Source organism: Bombyx mori, chromosome 17 (genome assembly GCF_030269925.1).
Source record: "Bombyx mori chromosome 17, ASM3026992v2".
NCBI lineage: Eukaryota > Metazoa > Arthropoda > Insecta > Lepidoptera > Bombycidae > Bombyx > Bombyx mori.
The window spans coordinates 6,190,949-6,210,847 of NC_085123.1; the positions used below are offsets into that span (position 1 = coordinate 6,190,949).

Consider the following 19,899-nt stretch of genomic DNA (forward strand, 5'->3'; position numbering starts at 1 on the left):
GGCGACGGTAACCACTCACCATCAGGTGGGCCATATGCTCCTATCTGCCTACAAGGGCAATAAAAAAAAATGACTAACCACTTTTGAACAATGTGTAATTCATTAAATACATTTTTTAATGTTGACCTAAAATTACTTTTACCTGTTTTCAAAATTTCATGTTGTTACTATAATAAAATTGCTCATCGATTTATTTCACTTCACTGTGAGTCGGCACGGGTAGGTACCACCACCCCGCTTATTTCTGCCGTGAAGCAGTAATGCGTTTCGGTTTAAAGGGTGGGGCAGCCGTTGTAACTATACTGAGACCTTAGAACTGATATCTCAAGGTGGGTGGCACATTTAGGTCGTAGATGTCTATGGGCTCCAGTAACCACTTAACACCAGGTGGGCTGCGAGCTCGTCCACCTATCTAAGCAATAAAAAAAAAAAACTTTAAAATTTTGCGCGGAGAAAATTCATTGTGGTCAACGTTTAAGTATGCGTCGTATCTGCGCGGTTCCACCGTGAACTGGCGAACTATGGCAAATGCGAGGCAGTTGGCGCTTCATGACAATATTCGCTAAGTGCGCACACGCAGCACCCGTCTCGCGGACTTCAATAACAGCACGCGATATTAAAATAATAATAAATAAAAAAATAAAAAAAAAACTGATAAACAATATCGTTGAAGTGGCCCCCGGTAACCGCGTGTCGCAGGCGTGCAGTGTAATTGTGAATCGGTTTTTTAATTAGCATGTAAATCGTGTCAGTGATTATATTGCGCGAGGTAAACGACTTGTTGAGGTTTTAATGTCGAGCTTATGAATGGATTCGACTTATTTAATATTTATTTTAGGTACTCAGTGTAATATTTAGCTTTCTTTTTGAAGCGTCTGCTTTGAGATGGCTGAGAAATTTATTGAAAATTTACATTTGTTGATGTTGCGAAAGTTAAAGATAAAATTTTATTCATATTTTTAAATTTCATTCCATATTCGATATTTAAAATAAGTTTCTGTGTCACTAAGCAGATGATAATTCTTCACTAAGTTCACTAAGCAGATGATAATTCTTCACTAAGTTCACAAAGCAGTGATTAGTGGCGCGATGACCCCTGATTTTACTGAGCGGAGCCTTGAACTGGCGTTCTAGGTTTCCATTATCTGTAAGAAAATAAATTAGTTCCAGTTACATCATAAAATTAGCATAGTAACAATCGAGCATTTCAGTATTTTATTCGAGAACTTATCGCTAGTCGTAGAAATAATTAAAAATACTTTTACGTTCTAAACTACGACACGGTATTATCCACTAAAACTGCAATGTATTCGAAACGTCAGTTACATAATAAGGACAAAAGAAATCGCAAAATAAATCCTTAAAATTAAATTTTTATCACTTAATTTCGTACCACAAAAAGTTAAATTACGAAAATCTAATTTATCAGTCACGCTCTGCATAATTATATATACAATCACTTTTAATTCTTCTGTCGTGGTTTTTGAGATAGCCAGAACATAATATATATTATAATAAAATTTACTAATCAAACATTATTAATTATTAATTCTTAACTTTAGTAACTAGCAACTGTAATGTTTTTATAGATCACCATATCTACATACCGCAGACAAAGTTTAATCAAAATACATATCTATCTCAATGAGCATAAAACATAGTTTCAATTACCGATTTAAAAACCATTCATTTAATGTCAAAAAGATAACGCGAAATGTCAATCAGAAATCGAAAATAAGGAAATACAAAATAATTTTAGAATAATTTATTACAGATCATATTGGTTTGACTAATGGAAAACGAAGAGTCCCAAATACAAGCTCACAAGTTGCTTGGACAGAAGAATGTTGCAGCAACAAGAAAAGATAATTTTCTCACAAAGCGTCTACGATCATGTAAGTATAAATAACTTATCTTGTTTGGTCTATCGTGAATATATGAAAATGTATCACCGGATAAACGCAGATATTTATTCCCGTGGTTTAGGTTAATGAGCCTGCTACAGTGAATCATGGAAAAGTCGTGTCATAGAATAATGACACAAATAGCCCCAATTTTCCAAAGTGTCACCAAAACGACACAACTTAGAGTGAACGCAACATGGTCATTTAGCTCTAAAATAATCAACGAGAAAATCAGAGATTAGTCACAATCGACATTATAAAAGTATTAGATTTTATTAATGACTTAATCTATCAATCAATAATTTTGTCTTTTTTGCTTCTCGTACTGATACTCGCCTTTATAAAATTCATTTTATAGTAGACGGCGTATATACTGTTTTACTGTTGAATTTTTTTTTGTAGGATTTTTTATCATAGTTTCTATATTGAAAAAATAACGTGAGAATATATTATGCATTTAAATTATATTGCTCTTAATATTGTAAACTTGTTTCGTACTGTGGCGCTGTTATATTCCTTTAAAATGGAACAGACATCGAATTTCAAATCAGCGCTCGTAAAATACTGATTTTCTGTATTAAATTATGAATATCTATATATATAAAAGAAAGTCGTGTTAGTTACACTATTTATAACTCAAGAACGGCTGAACTGATTTGACTGAAAATTGGTGAGGAGGTAGCTAAGAACCAGGAGAATGACATAGGATACTTAATTTTTATCATGTTCCCATGGGCCGTGACATAAAACGTGGTATAACAAAACGCAACAGATATGGAATAACAAAACGCAACTGACAGCTAAACGTAATATATTCTATGGTTAATTATAGTAGAATTTTGAAGTTGACCGGTTGATGTGTTTGAAACAAACCGTGTGGCGGAACAAAGTTCGCCGGGTCCACTAGTAATATATATTTGCTATATTATTATGTATTTGATAATTTTTCGGGAATCACAAATGGCAATGTAAGCGGACAAATGTTTAAAACAGTAAATATGACATCGATTTGTTCTTTTCTTTTAAAAACAGTTTCGGATAAGATGTCATTACATTTTTTCAAATCAAGAACTGAATAACAAATTGATGGGCCGATTTGACGTTTCAAACTTATTCCACTTACAATATTTACAAGAATTTTATTTGAACTTATACAATTTTTTTTAACATTCGGGACTGCTCTGCGTTATGGGAGTATAGAATTAACATATTTTCTCACCGCGTTATTAAAATGTATTAATTAAATTTTACGAGAACTTTTGACATAGTTACCGAACTTCATGATTTCATCCTACGCGACAGTCTACTGATACATACCATTCCTTATCTAGCGGCTACAGTTAGAAGTATTTTTTGCAAACATCCAAGTGTCTCGGATGTCTTAAACTTGAAATTTTGAACGTTGTTCAAACCAAATTGTAGAATCTAAAAGGCGAAACGATACTTCAAACCTGTTTAAAGTTCAAACATTTTTTAGACCGGAGCCTAAGGCACTATTTGGAGTAATATTGGCATTTTATGTGGAAATAGGCTTTAATCTTTGTAGGCAGCGGCTTGGCTTTGCCCCTGGCATTGCTGAAGTCCATAAGCGACGGTAACCACTCACCATGGTGGGCCGTATGCTCGTCTGCCTACAAGGGCAATAAAAAAATATATTTTTTTATTTAGTGGGTGAAATTGCCAAAACATCGTTCTGAAAAATTCGAATGTAATGACAGTAATTTTTTAAAAACAGGAAGAAAGAACATCGGATGCCGTTGTACGATTTTCCAAGTCAATGCAAGCCTTACATATCGTTTCCTTCCCACGCAAAATTTCGTAGAGATTCTGTTGGTATATTATCTGCTAATGATATATTTACCAATTTGTCAACAAATTTAAGGCACCATAACATATCAAATGATATCTAGTGGAGCCTGAAAACAAAGTCTATAGGACATTATTATGGATTAGATATATGGACTACGATATAGATTTTATTTAAGTAGCAAAGATATTTTGCTGGTTATGACAGAAATAGTGATACACCGATAGCTGACAATTTCATATGATTCAAAACAGACAAGAATCAAGCTTTATATAAAGCATCAATACTATTAAGACTTTGATTTTTAATTTTGTACGAGAACTCCTAAAGCGTGAACAAAGCTATTGACGTTCCATCATTTATCATCTTATTTGATGGTACTACTAGCTGATAGGAGCAGACTAGAATAGAGACCTCGATGTTGAACACATTCTTAATAATAATAAACGTATATAAAGATACAATTTGAAACTAGATATACCCGTCCGCTTCGCTGGACATTTAAAATTAACATTATTATTTCTCATCCCCATAAAGATTCTCATCATTAACGCCCCCGCAACTGGTGTAGGGAGTCCAACACACATATAAGTATTAGCTTATCCATTAAGTACATGTATTTTTTACATGGATACCAAGTTTCAAGTCAATCGGATGCACGATTCAGTAGTTATAACGGAACATCCGTAAAAACCACTGTAGATTTATATATTAGTATAAATAGATATACTGTTCGAATAACAATTTAAATCAGTAGTTTTTTTGATATTTTGACATAACTAATATTAAAACAATACGTATCCTATAACTATGCATTACAAACAATCTTTACTTAAGCTAATCCGTAATTTATAAGATATATACCCTGCTGGTCACTGTGCGGTCGGCTTAAGATCAAGTTATGTAATGTATAAGGTCTGTTATGTAATTGACCCTTTTGAATATATTAATAAATACGCTATATTACATATTTTGGATCTTACCGAAACTTTTTCTCTGTCTAAATCTTGGATGGAATTCAAATATTGACGCAATCTTGACGTCCATTATTTCTTTTCTATTTTGTTTCAAAATTTGGTTTAATCAAATCAACGTTTGTATTATTTTCTGTATTGAAATGATTGTTAAACACGAAAACTCTCTCTTTTTATCGTCCTAGTTATTCATCCCACACAGTGATAGGGTGAGCTTTCCTTATTTTTCTCCTCCATTTCGCTCTATCTTCGACATCACCATCAGTAACATCTCATTGTCTCTTGTCCTTCAGAACTACATCTTTCTATCTTGTCTTAGGTCTTCCTCTAGGTCTCTGATCAGGGAGATTGAGCTGCAGCGCCAAATTTCCGACGTAATCTGGTGGCCTCGTTTTTTCGTAATTATACCATGTCAGCCTACTCTGCTACATCTTGTAGGCGATATCAAGATTCTTAAATACGAAAAAATAATTTTAAATAATGTTTACAGGTTGCATTATACCCCAAAGGTACATTCTCGGAGTTATGGGGCTAATGGGGGTTTGTAATGCGTACACAATGAGGGTTTGCCTTAATTTAGCCATTACTCAGATGGTAAATAAAACTATAACAAACGAGACGCATGCCATCGATCCATACGCATGCTCCAGTGGCGACGTTACTGGAAATGAAACTGAGATTCCAAAACCGGTAAGTGGAATTGAACGTTAACATGAATAGATTGTTTCAAATTATATAGCAAAAATGTAATATTTCATTTATTTCGATGCGTTCAAAATCAGCAAAACCAATGAATATAACATTAAATTTAGACGTTCGCATCAACTTTCGATTCAACCCTCTCTGATCGCATCATAACTTCATCAATTAATTCAAATAAAATATTATATCTGGGATAAGTTAAATCTCCCTACGCTCCACCGGAATTATTTCTAAACTAAATTTAATTCAAACTATACAATAGCTAAGTAAAAATCGCTTAGCTGTTGGGAAGACTGGAACTTTATCAAGAGTGGACGTTGATACTGACAGACAGATGAAATATTAGTCTATATACCAACAACGGCTCATTGAAATCAGTAGTACCTAGAAATTGATGTAAACTCTTTTATCTTTATTAATGGCAATCATAACCGTCATAACAAACATGAACGAAGACGTGTACGCCAGACAAAACCTATTATTTTGTTCTGAATAACACATGAAATGTAATAATAACTAGAGGTCTCGTAGTAGTCGAAATTCGACTATAATTAATTGGAATTGTAAGTTTGTACACTATTATGATTGTATTTTATACTTCTATAATCACAAATTTCGCCAAGACTACACACTATAAAAAAATATTAACAAAGACAAACAATATTTTATCTCAATTTGACAACAGACGTAAAGAACAAAAGTTTGACAATAAATAGTATGCATGCGTGTGTGCATCAAATACATGGTATGTAGTGTGTGTAATGTTTTCTTTGTTGATTTAATGTATCTTTTATGCATTGTTTAAAAAAAATATTAGCATTGTGCACTTCTTCTCTATAATCTCCATAAGTGTTGAAAATTTCATACTCCTCCGTCTGCGCAATTTTCGTAAAAAGGGATACAAAGTTTTTGCTTCACGTATTAATATATAGATAAGCTAAATGTCAATAATGTAATATTTTTTCTATTGACATGTCACGATTATTCAATGACTATCTTATCGTGTGTAGAATTCTTCCGCTAATATTCAGATTAGTTTAGAACAAAACTGCGTAAGCCTTGTTTAGATTTTGAAGGTGACTGATCACTTTTATACAAATTTGTTGGCGTAAATCCCCATAAAATCCAGATATATATAGATAGAATATTTTTTTTATTATTATTAGTCGACAGTTGTTTACTGGTTTTAGCACGTATTGTAAGTCCGTGGATATTTTGCTTATTTCTACAACGATCAACTGGTCAATTATGAATTGGAAATACTTTAAAATTTGAAGTTGCTCAAAACAACCACCATAAGACCGCATTTCAGCATATTTTAAATAAAGAGCCCCTTTAACCTAAACCAACTCACTGTCCTCATTCTAGTTATGATACTAGGTCATAATGAAACATACATACAAAGAATGAGACGAACGATAAAGAAATTTAAGAATAACATGTTTACAAACCAGTCATATCATTCATCACATCTATGTATTTAAGTGCATCTTTAAATCAGTTATTGCTTACGTGCAATGTTGATTAGCTGAATGCTTTTATGCCAATTTTCAGTGTAGAAAATAATAGAATTCTATTACAAAAAACGTATTGGCATTAACCTAGTGTGCAGTGCAAATAATATTAAAGCTTAAATAATTCGCTAGTTCACTTGACATTTTATGGATTTTATGGTAGGCAGCGGCTTGGCTCTGCCCCTGGCATTGCTGACGTCCATGAGCGACGGTAACCACTTACCATCAGGTGGGCCGTATGCTCGTCTGCCTACAAAGGCAAAATTTTTTTTTATCTAATTTGCATGAAGTATTAATACATTTTTATTCTTCTAATATATTTATTATCCCTTGTTTGTCCTACAACCCACGTCTTAATTAAAAGTAATAATTTTAGTCAATTTAAACTGTCACTCTTCATATTATGAGCATGATAATGATACTTTGCAAGTTTTTTCTCACGACCTAGTTTAATGATATTTATGTTGGCTCACTTGTCACGACTTGATAATCAACGTACATAAAACTGTTTAAAAAAATGATAATCGACTTTTCTTTCCATTTGTTCTTTTTTTTTTTATTAAGATTCGAAAATCGAACATAGTTTAGAATCGAATCTTTTACAGCATTTTTAAATCCTTTGACCGGATGTTACCTATGTCAAATTGACGTGAAGGGTATTTAATTACATCAGGTTTTTGATACCGGAAAATTTGTCATTATCTTTTAATAATTACTAATGGCTGTGATTGTGACTCCACACGTGTAGGCGCATGTAATCCTACCGTGAAATATTCATGCGTGGAACAGTCGTTGTTCAATATAATTGCGAGATCGACCTCATTTCTCAAGGTAGATTGTGGCAAACACGTTGTTATGCCTATAGGCTCCAGGAACTACTCGACACAAGTCAGAAGAGAACCAGACTACTCATATAGAGCAAAAAAGTATATTAGATCCAATTAAAACCTACAATAAATCACATCCTCTATTTTCTTATACTTATTGGAATTACTGCTATCCCAAATATCGTACTGGATTGTAAAATTACTTTCTGTACTGGCATTGACCCACGCCCTATCAACAATTTTTGACTTAAAAACATTACTCCTTGACTTATATAAATATTTATGTTAAAAAATCAATAAAATACTGTAGCTAAACTATAAAATTTACTCTCATTTATTTCTCGAGTTGTAGACGCGATCAAAATACACATTATTCATTTATTGAATTCATGGAAAACTTACTGCAGTACTTACTACTTAGCTACAGTGACAATTTATATAAAGTATTAAATTATTTTTTCCCTACCTATTCGCTCTTACCTCAATGGGCTATTCCAGCTTGTCGCGGACGGGTAGGTGAGCTCACGGGCTCAACCTGAGAGAATTTGCTAACACTAGCCCTAGCAAGAGCAGTGCTTCACAGAATCTACCACCGAATCGAAATTGCGACCCACTGAGAAGATCTGGCGAGAAACTCAGTGTGTTGTTAGATAACAAAACTCAACGATACGTTCCAATAAACTGAAGTTGTATTGAATATTATAAACTTGTAACTATCTACTCTCTCTGTTGTATTGTACATATTTGTTCACCGATTATTCGATTAAGACTTTGTAACTTTATACCTCTGTTTCTGATTTCACATCACCAACGTAAGATAAATTGCAAACGATTATTTTGTACTAATGCTTAGTTTAATTAAAAAGTATACGATGACCGAGCTTTGCTCGGTTTTTTTTTTGATAACGCCATCTTGTTGTGTCTTTAAAGCAGTTAGTTGCCTTCAATTAAGAAAAATAGTATTATTATTCGCCAATAGATGTCGGGAAGAGTTGATTTTTGAAAACACGAATAAATCAACATTTTCTGAAAATAAATCGTAGCTAGATCGATTTATCGCTCCTGAAATCCCCTGTATACTAAATTTTATGAAAATCGTTGGAGGCGTTTCCGAGATTCAGATTATATATATATATATATATATATATATATTAATATACAAGAATTGCTCGTTAAAGGTATAAGATACTCTACATATTAATTTTCGTCTTTTTCAGTACGCCATATTTAATTGGAACGAAACAACGCAGGGCTTAATTTTAGGTGGATTTTACTTTGGATATGCGGCGACACAGGTACCTGGTGGATATTTAGCGGAAAAATACGGTGGTAAATGGACTCTTGGCCTTGGGTTGTTGAGCACAGCGCTTTTTACCTTTCTGACACCGTTCGTGACTAGATTAGGAGGTGCCACGTGGTTGTTTATTCTTCGAGTGCTGCAAGGAATGGGAGAGGTATGTTGTTCTTTTCAGTTGTAAGTTTTTGATTTTGCTGTGTATGTGTAGCTAAGACTACAATGCGCATACCAAGATCTAAATTGACAAATCATATCCTATCACAAATACAATTGATAGTGGTGTTTACGAATGCATGTTCAGTACGCCCTACCGTTAACATATTTTGCAATTCAAGAATTTTATTGGGTGTTGGATTGTGCTCTCGGCCTAGACGTATAGTTAACACCAGCCCACCCATTTTTGCCGTAGAGGATGTTATGTCTTACACCAAATGGGCCGTGAGCTCTTTAAACAATCTACGCAACAATATAATACATGGAACCTAGGAATTATTTTCTTTTCCTAAGATAATAATTTCATCAGAATAAGACATAGACAGGGGAGATTACTTAGTATTTAGTGATTAGCAGACTCCATAGACAGACAGATCTTAGTGTCAATTCTATATGAATAACTTGTCAAACAAAAACCAATTGTATTACTGCATTGAACGGTGTCTTTTCATATGATAATATTGAAACAAGTGCTTTTAATACAGCGGTGTTCCGTTGGGTTACGTAATATTCTATATTACGTACTTATATTTATATGGAAAATTCAATTCTGCATCCACACGTTCAACTATCCGTATACTCAATTTTCATTCGATAAATTTTATCAAACCTGAACTTAAAAGGTTTCTATTTTATATTAAGTTAATTTGTATTTGACAATTTAATAGGTTTACCCAGAACCCTAGAAGATAGACCCTGATACCTAATTTAGTGATAAATTTTCGTAACTTATTCAACTGAATCAAAAAAGTATTAGCAATGTAAACTCATTAACTTACCCACGGCTTTCTTCAGGTTAGTATTATTTCTCAGAGGTTCTGACGCGTGTTTTTGTACCACAAGGGATATAAGTTGGTTCAACCGATCTACCGCATCCAACACGTAAGCGAATAGGAAAGTACGGTGATCCCTTGTTCACCCACAAAATAGAAATGAATAATGTGAAGTAACAGTAAACCAGCTACAAATCAAATTTGTTTTTAATACACTTTTATTAGCTTCACACGTATGTATGTTGTATGTATGTAAAGGAATCTTTGAACATGATTTTGAAATTTGGCATACTTATTAAGGACCGAACAATTCAATATTTTATAAAAAAAAATTGTGAAAAATTGAAATTCAACTAAAAAATAGAAAATAAATTTTAGGAGTTTTAGTATCAGTAGTTATTTATGAACAGATATGAGTAGAAGGGTTATTCTGATAATATCTTGAAAAACACCCCACGCTTTTTTACAATAAAATCATTTTATCTTACATTAATTTTTAATTCAAAATCATTAAAATTTATTTTCTATTTTCTTGTTTGATTTTCTATAGAAGCGTATTTTGTTAGGTTTTTTTTAAACTGTTATTTATTTTAATAATGATTTAGTAATTTCTTACATTTCAGGGTCCAACAATGCCAGCTCTTATGATAATGTTAGCGCGCTGGGTGCCTCCGAACGAACGTTCTTTCCAAGGTGCCCTGGTGTTTGGTGGTGCTCAAATAGGCAATATATTCGGTTCATATATGTCCGGAATATTGCTAGCAAACGGAGCAAACTGGGCCTATGTGTTTTATTTCTTCGGTGGATTTGGTATTTTGTGGTTCATTCTATGGGTTAGTTGATATTTGATCGTATTACTTTGGTTAATTTGCTAGTAAATGGATAAGGAGCCCACAGTTCTAATATTATGTAACTCGCTCATTTGGGATACGCAATTGATTTTGAATTCATATTTTTGGCGCTAAGCCCTCGTTTTTATTGCCTTTGATAATAGCGGCTATTGATAATGCAATCGAGATTTCAGTCTCGATTCTCAAAGCTATTGACATTCTCCTTGTGATGTCTGTAGACTACAATATACCAACATGTGAGCCATCCCATCAAAAACATAAAACGCAACGCATATTAATTTTTATGTGAAAAAATTGGGGAAACGTAATTCATCAGTTTTAGCAGCTATATCTATTCGGAAAATGTATTTAAATTCAAAAATAAAAACGAGTTTATATTAAGGATCGAATTTGTAACCTTTCAGAGCTTCTTATGCTACAGCACGCCCAACAGCCATCCGTACATCTCCAAGAAGGAGCTCGCTTATCTGAACAAGAAAGTAACTACAGCAGACACTGCGAACATTAAGGATCCGGTTCCCTGGAAGGGCTTGCTTCGATCAGCACCTGTCTGGGCTTTAGTGTTTGCTGCCGTAAGTAACACATTGCAATTTTATAATTCGATGATTCGAATTCGCTATACATTAAATTTAATCGATACAAGTTCTTTACAAAAAATAATTGAAGTATTTGATTTCAAGCTACATGCTTTTTTAAGCGTATGGTTTTTTGGTCTATCCACCCTTGCTCAACTGATCGCCAAAACGACTTAGCTCTTTGTAAGGTCAAACGTTTCAGAAAAGTAAATCCTATTGAAAAAAGCTGATTAGTGAATATTTAAATGTGTGAATAGTGAATATTTAATATAATTAAAATGGAAAATAGTTCATATATTAGAGCGTAACATACGTAATTAATCGAATTAATCACTGTGTTTTAAAAATAATAAGGGATATAAACGGGTGGTGATATTTTTATCGGTACCCCTCCAGTATCCATTTACAATAAAGTGTAAGTAATTGATATGTCCATATGTATTAAAAAAAAACTACAAAAAAAGTAACTGATTAATAATTTTTCAGTGTTTTTTTTATTGGATTGTCAACTATGAGATGCTTGTTGCTTCATAAAAATCATGGAAAACTCACAGATGTTCTCAAAAATACTTAGCTTTCAATAGTGTACGTCAAATATTTCACATTTCAACATAATTTTATAGTATCTTGGAGCATAATTTTCACTAACTTTAAGGCGTTCAATTAATCTGAAATTTATCAAGGACTGGTGATAATGCAATAACTTTATTACTTTAGATTAAAATCCTAACTAGGATGATCATTAATGTTTTCAGCATGGTTTGTTATTTAAACGTAATTTTTAGTTTTAAAATACATATATAATTAACGTACCATAATAAGCTCAATTCTTTTTAACGCAAGAATGATCACCCTTTGGCGGAACCACGGTAGACTGCGTTTAAGAGTCCTTGATATTTCCACAAAAATTCAACGAGTAGTTACTTTACGAAACAAACAAAACAAAAAGGTATTTTTAATCAGATAATTTTGCCGTTTTTATTAAAAGTAATAGTGGAAATAGTGAAAAAGGTAATAAAATTGGAAAAGACTTTTTTTAAACGTATTTTTCGATTTGTTAATTTTTTACAGGTATTTAATTTCGATAAATGTGTGCAATTCATACATTAAAGATACACACACACACTCACACACTCTCACACACAAACACACTCTCACGCATAATTACCTTCTGAAATGATAGCACTTAATGATCTCTCAACACTTGTCCGCAGCGTCTGTTCACGATTTAACCTGACCTAATCCTAAAACCTAAAGAAGTAGGGAGCCTGGAGATCATTAATACATGTCTTTGAACCTAATACAGACTTCAGCTCTTTCAAAGGTTGACAAAATAATATTATAAGGTTAATTTCTATTAGTATTTGTACTTATACCTTTAAGAGAGAAATAAATAAATTATTATTATTCACAGCAGAGCGTGGCCAGTGCTTTGATGTAATTTACCAAATAAATTTCGACATTTTTCACATTTGTTTTGTTACATTTTCTTGTTATCATGGCAAAGCCTTCTAAAAAATGTTCAGATAAAAATGGAAGACAGGGTAGGAAACCACTCAGTTTGGCATAGCAGCCGTTGAATGGAAACGGTTGCGAGTACGTTTTTATGGCTCGAGACGGGCAGTGAAAAAATTTATGATGTGGTCTTTACAGGCTGCAAAAACCCCTCATGATCGAGAAGAACAATAATTCGTATCTCATCATCGTAGAAAGATCAAACGTAAATATGGCTTCAGATAATCTATACTTGTGGTCTTATTCGTAATGAGTTTTCGGAGCATTACAAGACCTTTATAAGAATACTGTCGAAACAGTTTGGGTCTTAATTTCTAAACAACTATTATTACATGAGTTACACTAAGGCCTTTTTTTAGGTTAAGAGGATTCATTTTAATTCCATTTATGCTATCGTAGTGATAGGCACGTAGGAGTTGAACCAAATAAAGGTTTCTGTCGCTCACAACACTGCATCCGAATTTCGCCACGAAATCAGCCACTTGAATCACTGTATTTCTTTCACAAAACACACAGAATTCGTGGGCGTATTTTTATTGGACTTTTTTTTGTTTACCAGGCTTTTTCTAACCTGCCTGAAATAAATCCAAAATTTTGAATTTTCAAAAGCCATTAACGCTATCACCACATTTACATTCATTGAGTAATTAATTCTAAAATTAAACGCCTGATTCATACGTTGATGAGTAATATCACAGATGTATCCATTCACTAAGAAGCTGGCTTCATTTTGCAGAATGTATTTTAAGTGCTTATTTTAAATATAAAATTTGTACTATTGAACATGCCCATGCTCAAAATAAGATACCCGACTTACCCGTGTTGAATGGTGCGACTATGTCAGGGTTTAAGGCCTACGACCATTCACGTTACCTTTAACGATTTTTCGAAAGCTTTTGATGCCTTCATATTATTTTCATGGAAGACTTTTATGTTACACTAGCTGACCCGGCAGACTTCGTAGTGCCTCAATCGATAAATTAAAGACCGAAACTTTTGTATAAAATAAACTTAAAACAAACAAAAGGAATTCGTCCGACACATCAAAGGAAAAACAAAATTGTTATTTTTATTTCATTCCGAGCCGTTTCATATTTATCTACCTTTTAAACTTTCTCTGGACTTCCACAAATAATTCAAAACCAAAATTAGCCAAATCGGTTAAGCGTTCTCGAGTTTTAGCGAGACAAATGAAGAGCAATTCTTTTTTATATATATAGATAGATGAGCAGCAGCGTATAATAAATAGCAACAAAGAGGAATAAATATATTATGTAATTAACACGAATGTTGTGTTCTTGCGTGGCTAGAAACGCATAGGACCAGAGAGCTGCTATATATTTTCTATAAGTAAAATTAGGAGTCAATTCAATTGGATTTCAAATGTGAAATTAAGCACATCAAATTGTAATTATTAATGAACCAAAGAAATCTATCCTAAAATTTTAAGGATAAGAATTATATAAATCATTCTGAAGGTTTAACAAATTTTAATAATCCGGGATGGACCAAGTGAGTGATTATCAATTATTAATTGTTCACATTTAGCCTCTTCTAAATGTTCTTCTTCTTCGATCTTGTAACCTATTATAATAATGAAACATTATAAAATGATAAGCTATAGAGTATTGTTTATACTATCGACAAAATAAGTTTTATATACAATTTACATAAACACGGCTACCGTAAGCTATTTAACCACTTTCTAAATAGTACAAATGCACAATGACACAGCGAATACAGTATTCTTTGACGTTAATCAATAAATAGTATTTACCCGCTGAGATTCTCTCTGAATCTTTTCAGTTGGTCCCGATTCCAATCCAGTGCTATATACAATCGCGAAGCAGTTGCCCTTGAACTGTTGGACTCAATTTGGGGACGCTCAGATAGTTGTAAGCAAACCTTCCTTCCTAGCTGACCCCTTGAGTTTGCTCACTCCACGCAGTTAACTGGCAAGGTCTTTAGTCTAAATGCGATATTTGTTACATAACAAAAAAGACGAAACCAAGATAAATTAATTCTGTGAAGTTTTATTTCAACTAAATTCCGTTAAAATATTACTTATATAGTTGGTCTGCGATGCAAATTATACGATGCAATGGATGAATAACTTTTTCGCAGGTCGGTCACGATTGGGGCTACTATACAATGGTGACAGATCTACCGAAGTACTCCCAGGATGTTCTTAAAAACAAAATCGAAACTACGGGGATCATAACTTCAGTACCCTACCTCGCCATGTGGATTTCATCATTCTTATTCGGCCTAGTGTGCGATTTGTGCATCAAAAAAGGTTGGCACACAATAAAAACTGGAAGAATCATACACACCACTATCGGTAAGTGTGTTTTGCTGGTGTAACGAGATAGAAAATCCAACGGCTTAGCTAAGTATCAAAAGGTTTCCAGAGTCCGTAGAGAACATGAATAATATTATTCTGCTTCAGCAATTAAATCGGATTCTCAATTATATTGCGTGAAGATCCTGTTCTGTCCTTAAATGCGGAACGCATGACTACTTTGAAATATTTCCGCGTAATCTGACTGTAGCCGTAGTAGCCTTATTTTATGTTCTTAATCTTAAGCTAAATCGTGACATTAAGCAATCCACCTTTAAGTATGATGGATTGGGTAATCAAGATAAAAAAAAAAACTTTAGTTATAAATCCTTCCTTTGGTCATCATCTTACTACAATATTGATACTAATCGATAGTTTAACAAAAAAACTTTGCACTATAACTTCTAATCAAAACATTTTGCAAGACATAACTTTTTTTATTCACTTTTATCCTCAGTGCTCGAAACTACAATTCATATTATGGTTTAGTTGGACTCTTAAACTTTCATGTCAAATTATTGCACTACTGTTTCGAGTTGTAGAAACAGTAAGGCAACAATTAAAAAAAAAAGTTAAATTATGTACCTTTTTTTTTCTACCTAAGCTGATAGCTTTGATATGCTCTGTCAGCGTAACCTAACAAGTAGGTGAGCTCACGGGGCTCAAAACTGGACGACATTGCTAACACTAACCCTAGCAAGAGCAGTGCTTCGATATGTCCATAGTTGGTTTCATATAATATGTAAAATTTACGTTATGTATTCCGTTAATTTTGTATGTAGCTGCAACTGGTCCCGCCATATGCATTATCCTCGCCTCCTACGCCGGCTGTGACTCTACCAAGGCCACTATTTATTTCGTCCTCTCTATGGCCCTCATGGGAGGCTTCTACAGCGGAATGAAGGTATGCATTTTAGAGGAAATTCAAATTGGCTGGCATTTAGGTGTTGACATAAACAATATCCACGGAATAATGCTCATGACTTTTTTTATTCACAAAGAAAAGTTTATTGAATAACAAAATATTGGGCAGAAAACATTGTACGAGTGTGACTTGGATCACGAGGGCTTACAAATTCATTCATATAAAATTGAATGTTTATAATAGAGCTTGAAAATCCAATAACTATTAACGAGAATGACAATCGCCTATCAAAATTCAGAAGAGTAAGTGGCTGTTTCCTACCATTGAGAGGTCAACGATCTAAATTTTACCTTGTGTTAAGAGGCTCATAGACACCTCAATGTGAATACTACTTACTACCTATGCCTACCTTGACATTTGAAATATCAAAATATCGGATAGAGGAACTTTCTCCGAGACCCGTTTGCCCGTTGCCCTCGTAAGGGTGCTGGACCTTATAATGAAATATCAATTACATTAGAACAAGGACTTTCATCGTCATTTTATTCGTTACATTACAAAAGGTCCAACCAAGGATACGAAGTATAGAACCTCCTCGTGATCAAGTGTTTACAGGAAAATTATTGTTAGCCCCAAGATCGGAGCTGTGACCCAAATGCAAATTTCGAAGAAGTTGGGTGTCTTAAGCATTAGGCCACAGACTTAACACTAAACGTTTAAATTATCTCGTATCAAGATTAATAATCAAGTATTTTTTTTTATGCCAAGGTTAATGCGTTAGATTTGGCACCAAACTACGCTGGTACACTAACATCATTGGTGAACACAACGTCTACTTTCGCTGGAATCGCAACGCCATACCTTATTGGTTTATTGACCCCTGACGTAAGTATCAGTTCAACTAATATAACTAGTTATTACTAAATATTCATACTAATATTAATAATTAAGAATATTAAAAATGTGAAAGTTGGTAAGTTTGTTACTTTTTGACTAAATAAAAAAAATAAAAAAAACAAAACCTTGAGATGAAATTTTGCATAAAAATAGTTTAAACTAGGATTGAGACAAGATACTTTAGATGGCAAAAGACATGACCAGGGCAGCGCCTGGTATATCTCCTCTAATATATGCAGTGTGTTCGTTGATTCATGAATTTACCTACCTTTGGATTTACAAAAAGACTGGACTTTATAGGACAAAGAGTAACAAAAGTTATTCCCCTATTCCAGAAAAATGCAACTGTTTCATTATTCTTCAATTGCAATTTTAACACGACTGAAATCATTAGGCACTTCCAGTAAGCTATAAATGTTTATCTTTGTTTATTATTTAAATTGATTTAATCATGAATTACTTTGGCACAGTGGTTTTGCTATCTTTCAAATGATCCTAATTATTTTATGGTAGATATAGTTATGTCAGATTATTCTATCTACAAAGTAACGTAACAATAATGTTAAATCATTAAATTATGGCATTTAGTTTTTTTTATTCACAAATTTCTTCTAAATCGTAGGAGACTATCAATGAGATACAATATTGATTTAGTGCCAATAATTCCTACCGATCGAATTGCGGTAAATCAGATTGAAACAAGCTTATTGAGAATCCTTCTACCTAACGACAGACGCTTCGAGAACCAACTACTTGATAAATCATTGCTCAGTTGATATCGAAATCCGAAGCTAACGAGTAGAATGATCATCGTAAAAATATCGTGATAAATCTATGGCCAACTGTAGCCGACAGGGTTTGATGAGGTGAAGCCGCTTGTGAAAAATTGGAATGGAAGCGAGTATCCTTGACGAAATGAAAGATATCTTACGTTGATATGATCGGATATATTGAACGCAATGTGATTGATATGAATATGTGTCAAGGTGCGGAACAAGGAAGCGCTGAGTTCCGTGATGATGTATCGTATTACGTAATGTTTGTTATGTAAATCAGTAAAGTAAATGCCTTAGGTACTTACATACTTAATATTAGAGCGATGAAGATAGAAAGTAATCAAATATCTTAACATTATTAAATTTTGGCAGTAAGACGGAAAGGAAAAATATTTATTCATCCGTAAATTCGCAGTTGCGAAAAGACTCGGGTATACGATCCGGCCACTTGAAGTTAATTACTTATCTTTAGCGTGTATTCTGTAGCATCGATATTCTAACGTGAATAACACTATACGTACCTACTTCACGTATCATCCTGTGTTTTTGCTGATGGCATTGATACATTATGAGACCCAGATGGGTAGGTACCACCACCCTATCTATTTCTGCTGCGGTCCAGCTTTGTGATATGCAACTATGCAACATAACTATTCATCCTGAACTTAACCTTATCTAATGACCAAGAAGACAAGACCCTTTGATAACAAAGTAATCTTTTGTATTTTCAGTCAACCATAGCTCAATGGCGAGTGGCATTTTGGGTGTGTTTCGCGGTGTTAGTTGGCACAAATGTGGTGTACATAATATGGGCCGACGGAAAGCAACAGTGGTGGGATGACGTCAGACAGTACGGCTACCCGCCTGGCTGGAAACATGGACCCCTCATACGTGAAAACCCTGAACAAGCTGAAGCAGTTCAGCTATCTGACAAGCAGTGAAAACTAGTAAAAACCAATGTTACTTTAACTGCATTTAATGCCAACAAAATTGTGTCATAAAAGTATGTAAGCTGTACAAACTGATTCAATTGTTATAAATTAAATAACGTTCCAAACGACATCTCTAGTATAAATAGGTACAATGTTTCTTAGGTTTATAAGATTTAAAAGTAAAAATACAACATGAAGGTACAAACTATGAAGTCCAATCTGTATCAAATCAAGTTGGTCATTATTAAACTATGCAGTCCTATACAGCATTTCTAGCTGAAGCACTGTTGAGAGGATGTATAATAATAAAAATTAACAAAATAATGCTAGCTCAATTTTGTACTGTACTTTTACATAATCAATATGATTTTGTGAATCACAATTTAGAGAAATCATTCCTACGCTAGATTATGTACATTAATTATACTCAGAACAAAAAATATTACGAATTTTTTTTTTGATAAATCTATTGATATTATTTTTAAAAAACTGGAGCGAATTAGATACATTGCCTTTTTTTCGCGAGCCCGCACCTACAAGTAATAGTGGTGATTTTATGAAACATTTAATGCATATTTCGTTTATTACCAACATGAAAATTTAAATAGTTCTTGTTCATTGCCAATATTGTATTGTATTCGATTTTGATAAATACCTACCATAAAAATTATTGTTTTAAATAATAAATTTTCGTACTTTGATTTATATATATATTTGTCAAATCACTGCCATCATGTTTATTCCAGTGTAACTAGTCATTCAAGACATAATATGTTACGTGTGTTATCGATGTTACAATGTGTACACATTTTGTATTACAGTAGTAATATAATAATTTTAATTTATTATGCTTTTTATTGCCTATAAAAATAGTTAATCAGCAGCTAAAGTTTGTGTACATTGAAATAACTTTGCAGCAGGAACAAATAAGATAGTTGTATTTTATTTTTTTATTTTTATTGCCTACATGAGTGGGCGAGCTCACAGCCCACCTGGTGTTAAGTGGTTACTGGAGCCCATAGACATCTACAACGTAAACGCGCCACGCACCTTGAGCTATAAGTTCTAAGGTCTCAGTATAGTTACAACGGCTGCCCCACCCTTCAAACCGAAACGCATTACTGCTTCACGGCTGA

The 19,899-nt window shown here is 33.4% G+C and overlaps 1 protein-coding gene across 2 annotated transcripts; it reads left to right on the top strand.

Annotated features, from left to right (window-relative positions):
• The first annotated feature begins 460 nt into the window (after positions 1-460).
• LOC101744405 (putative inorganic phosphate cotransporter) lies at positions 461-19,608 on the top strand. Of its 2 annotated transcripts, none has more exons than XM_004925798.4 (10): positions 461-769; positions 1,775-1,895; positions 5,176-5,375; positions 8,946-9,182; positions 10,635-10,844; positions 11,267-11,434; positions 15,077-15,293; positions 16,076-16,197; positions 16,927-17,043; positions 18,563-19,608. In XM_004925798.4, exons 2-10 carry the CDS (start codon positions 1,793-1,795, stop codon positions 18,770-18,772), a joined length of 1,584 nt encoding a protein of 527 aa, XP_004925855.2. In that variant the 5' UTR covers positions 461-769; positions 1,775-1,792; the 3' UTR covers positions 18,773-19,608. The 2 variants fall into 2 exon arrangements, with proteins under 2 accessions (XP_004925855.2, XP_021203470.2); XM_021347795.3 differs by having other exon boundaries at positions 543-838.
• The last annotated feature ends 291 nt before the right edge of the window (positions 19,609-19,899 follow it).

Coding starts and splice junctions, on each gene's coding strand:
- LOC101744405 (XM_004925798.4), top strand. CDS start 1,793: ATGGAAAACGAAGAGTCCCAAATACAAGCTCACAAGTTGCTTGGACAG. Junction 1,896..5,175: donor CACAAAGCGTCTACGATCAT/GTAAGTATAAAT, acceptor TAATGTTTACAG/GTTGCATTATACCCCAAAGG. Junction 11,435..15,076: donor GGGCTTTAGTGTTTGCTGCC/GTAAGTAACACA, acceptor ACTTTTTCGCAG/GTCGGTCACGATTGGGGCTA.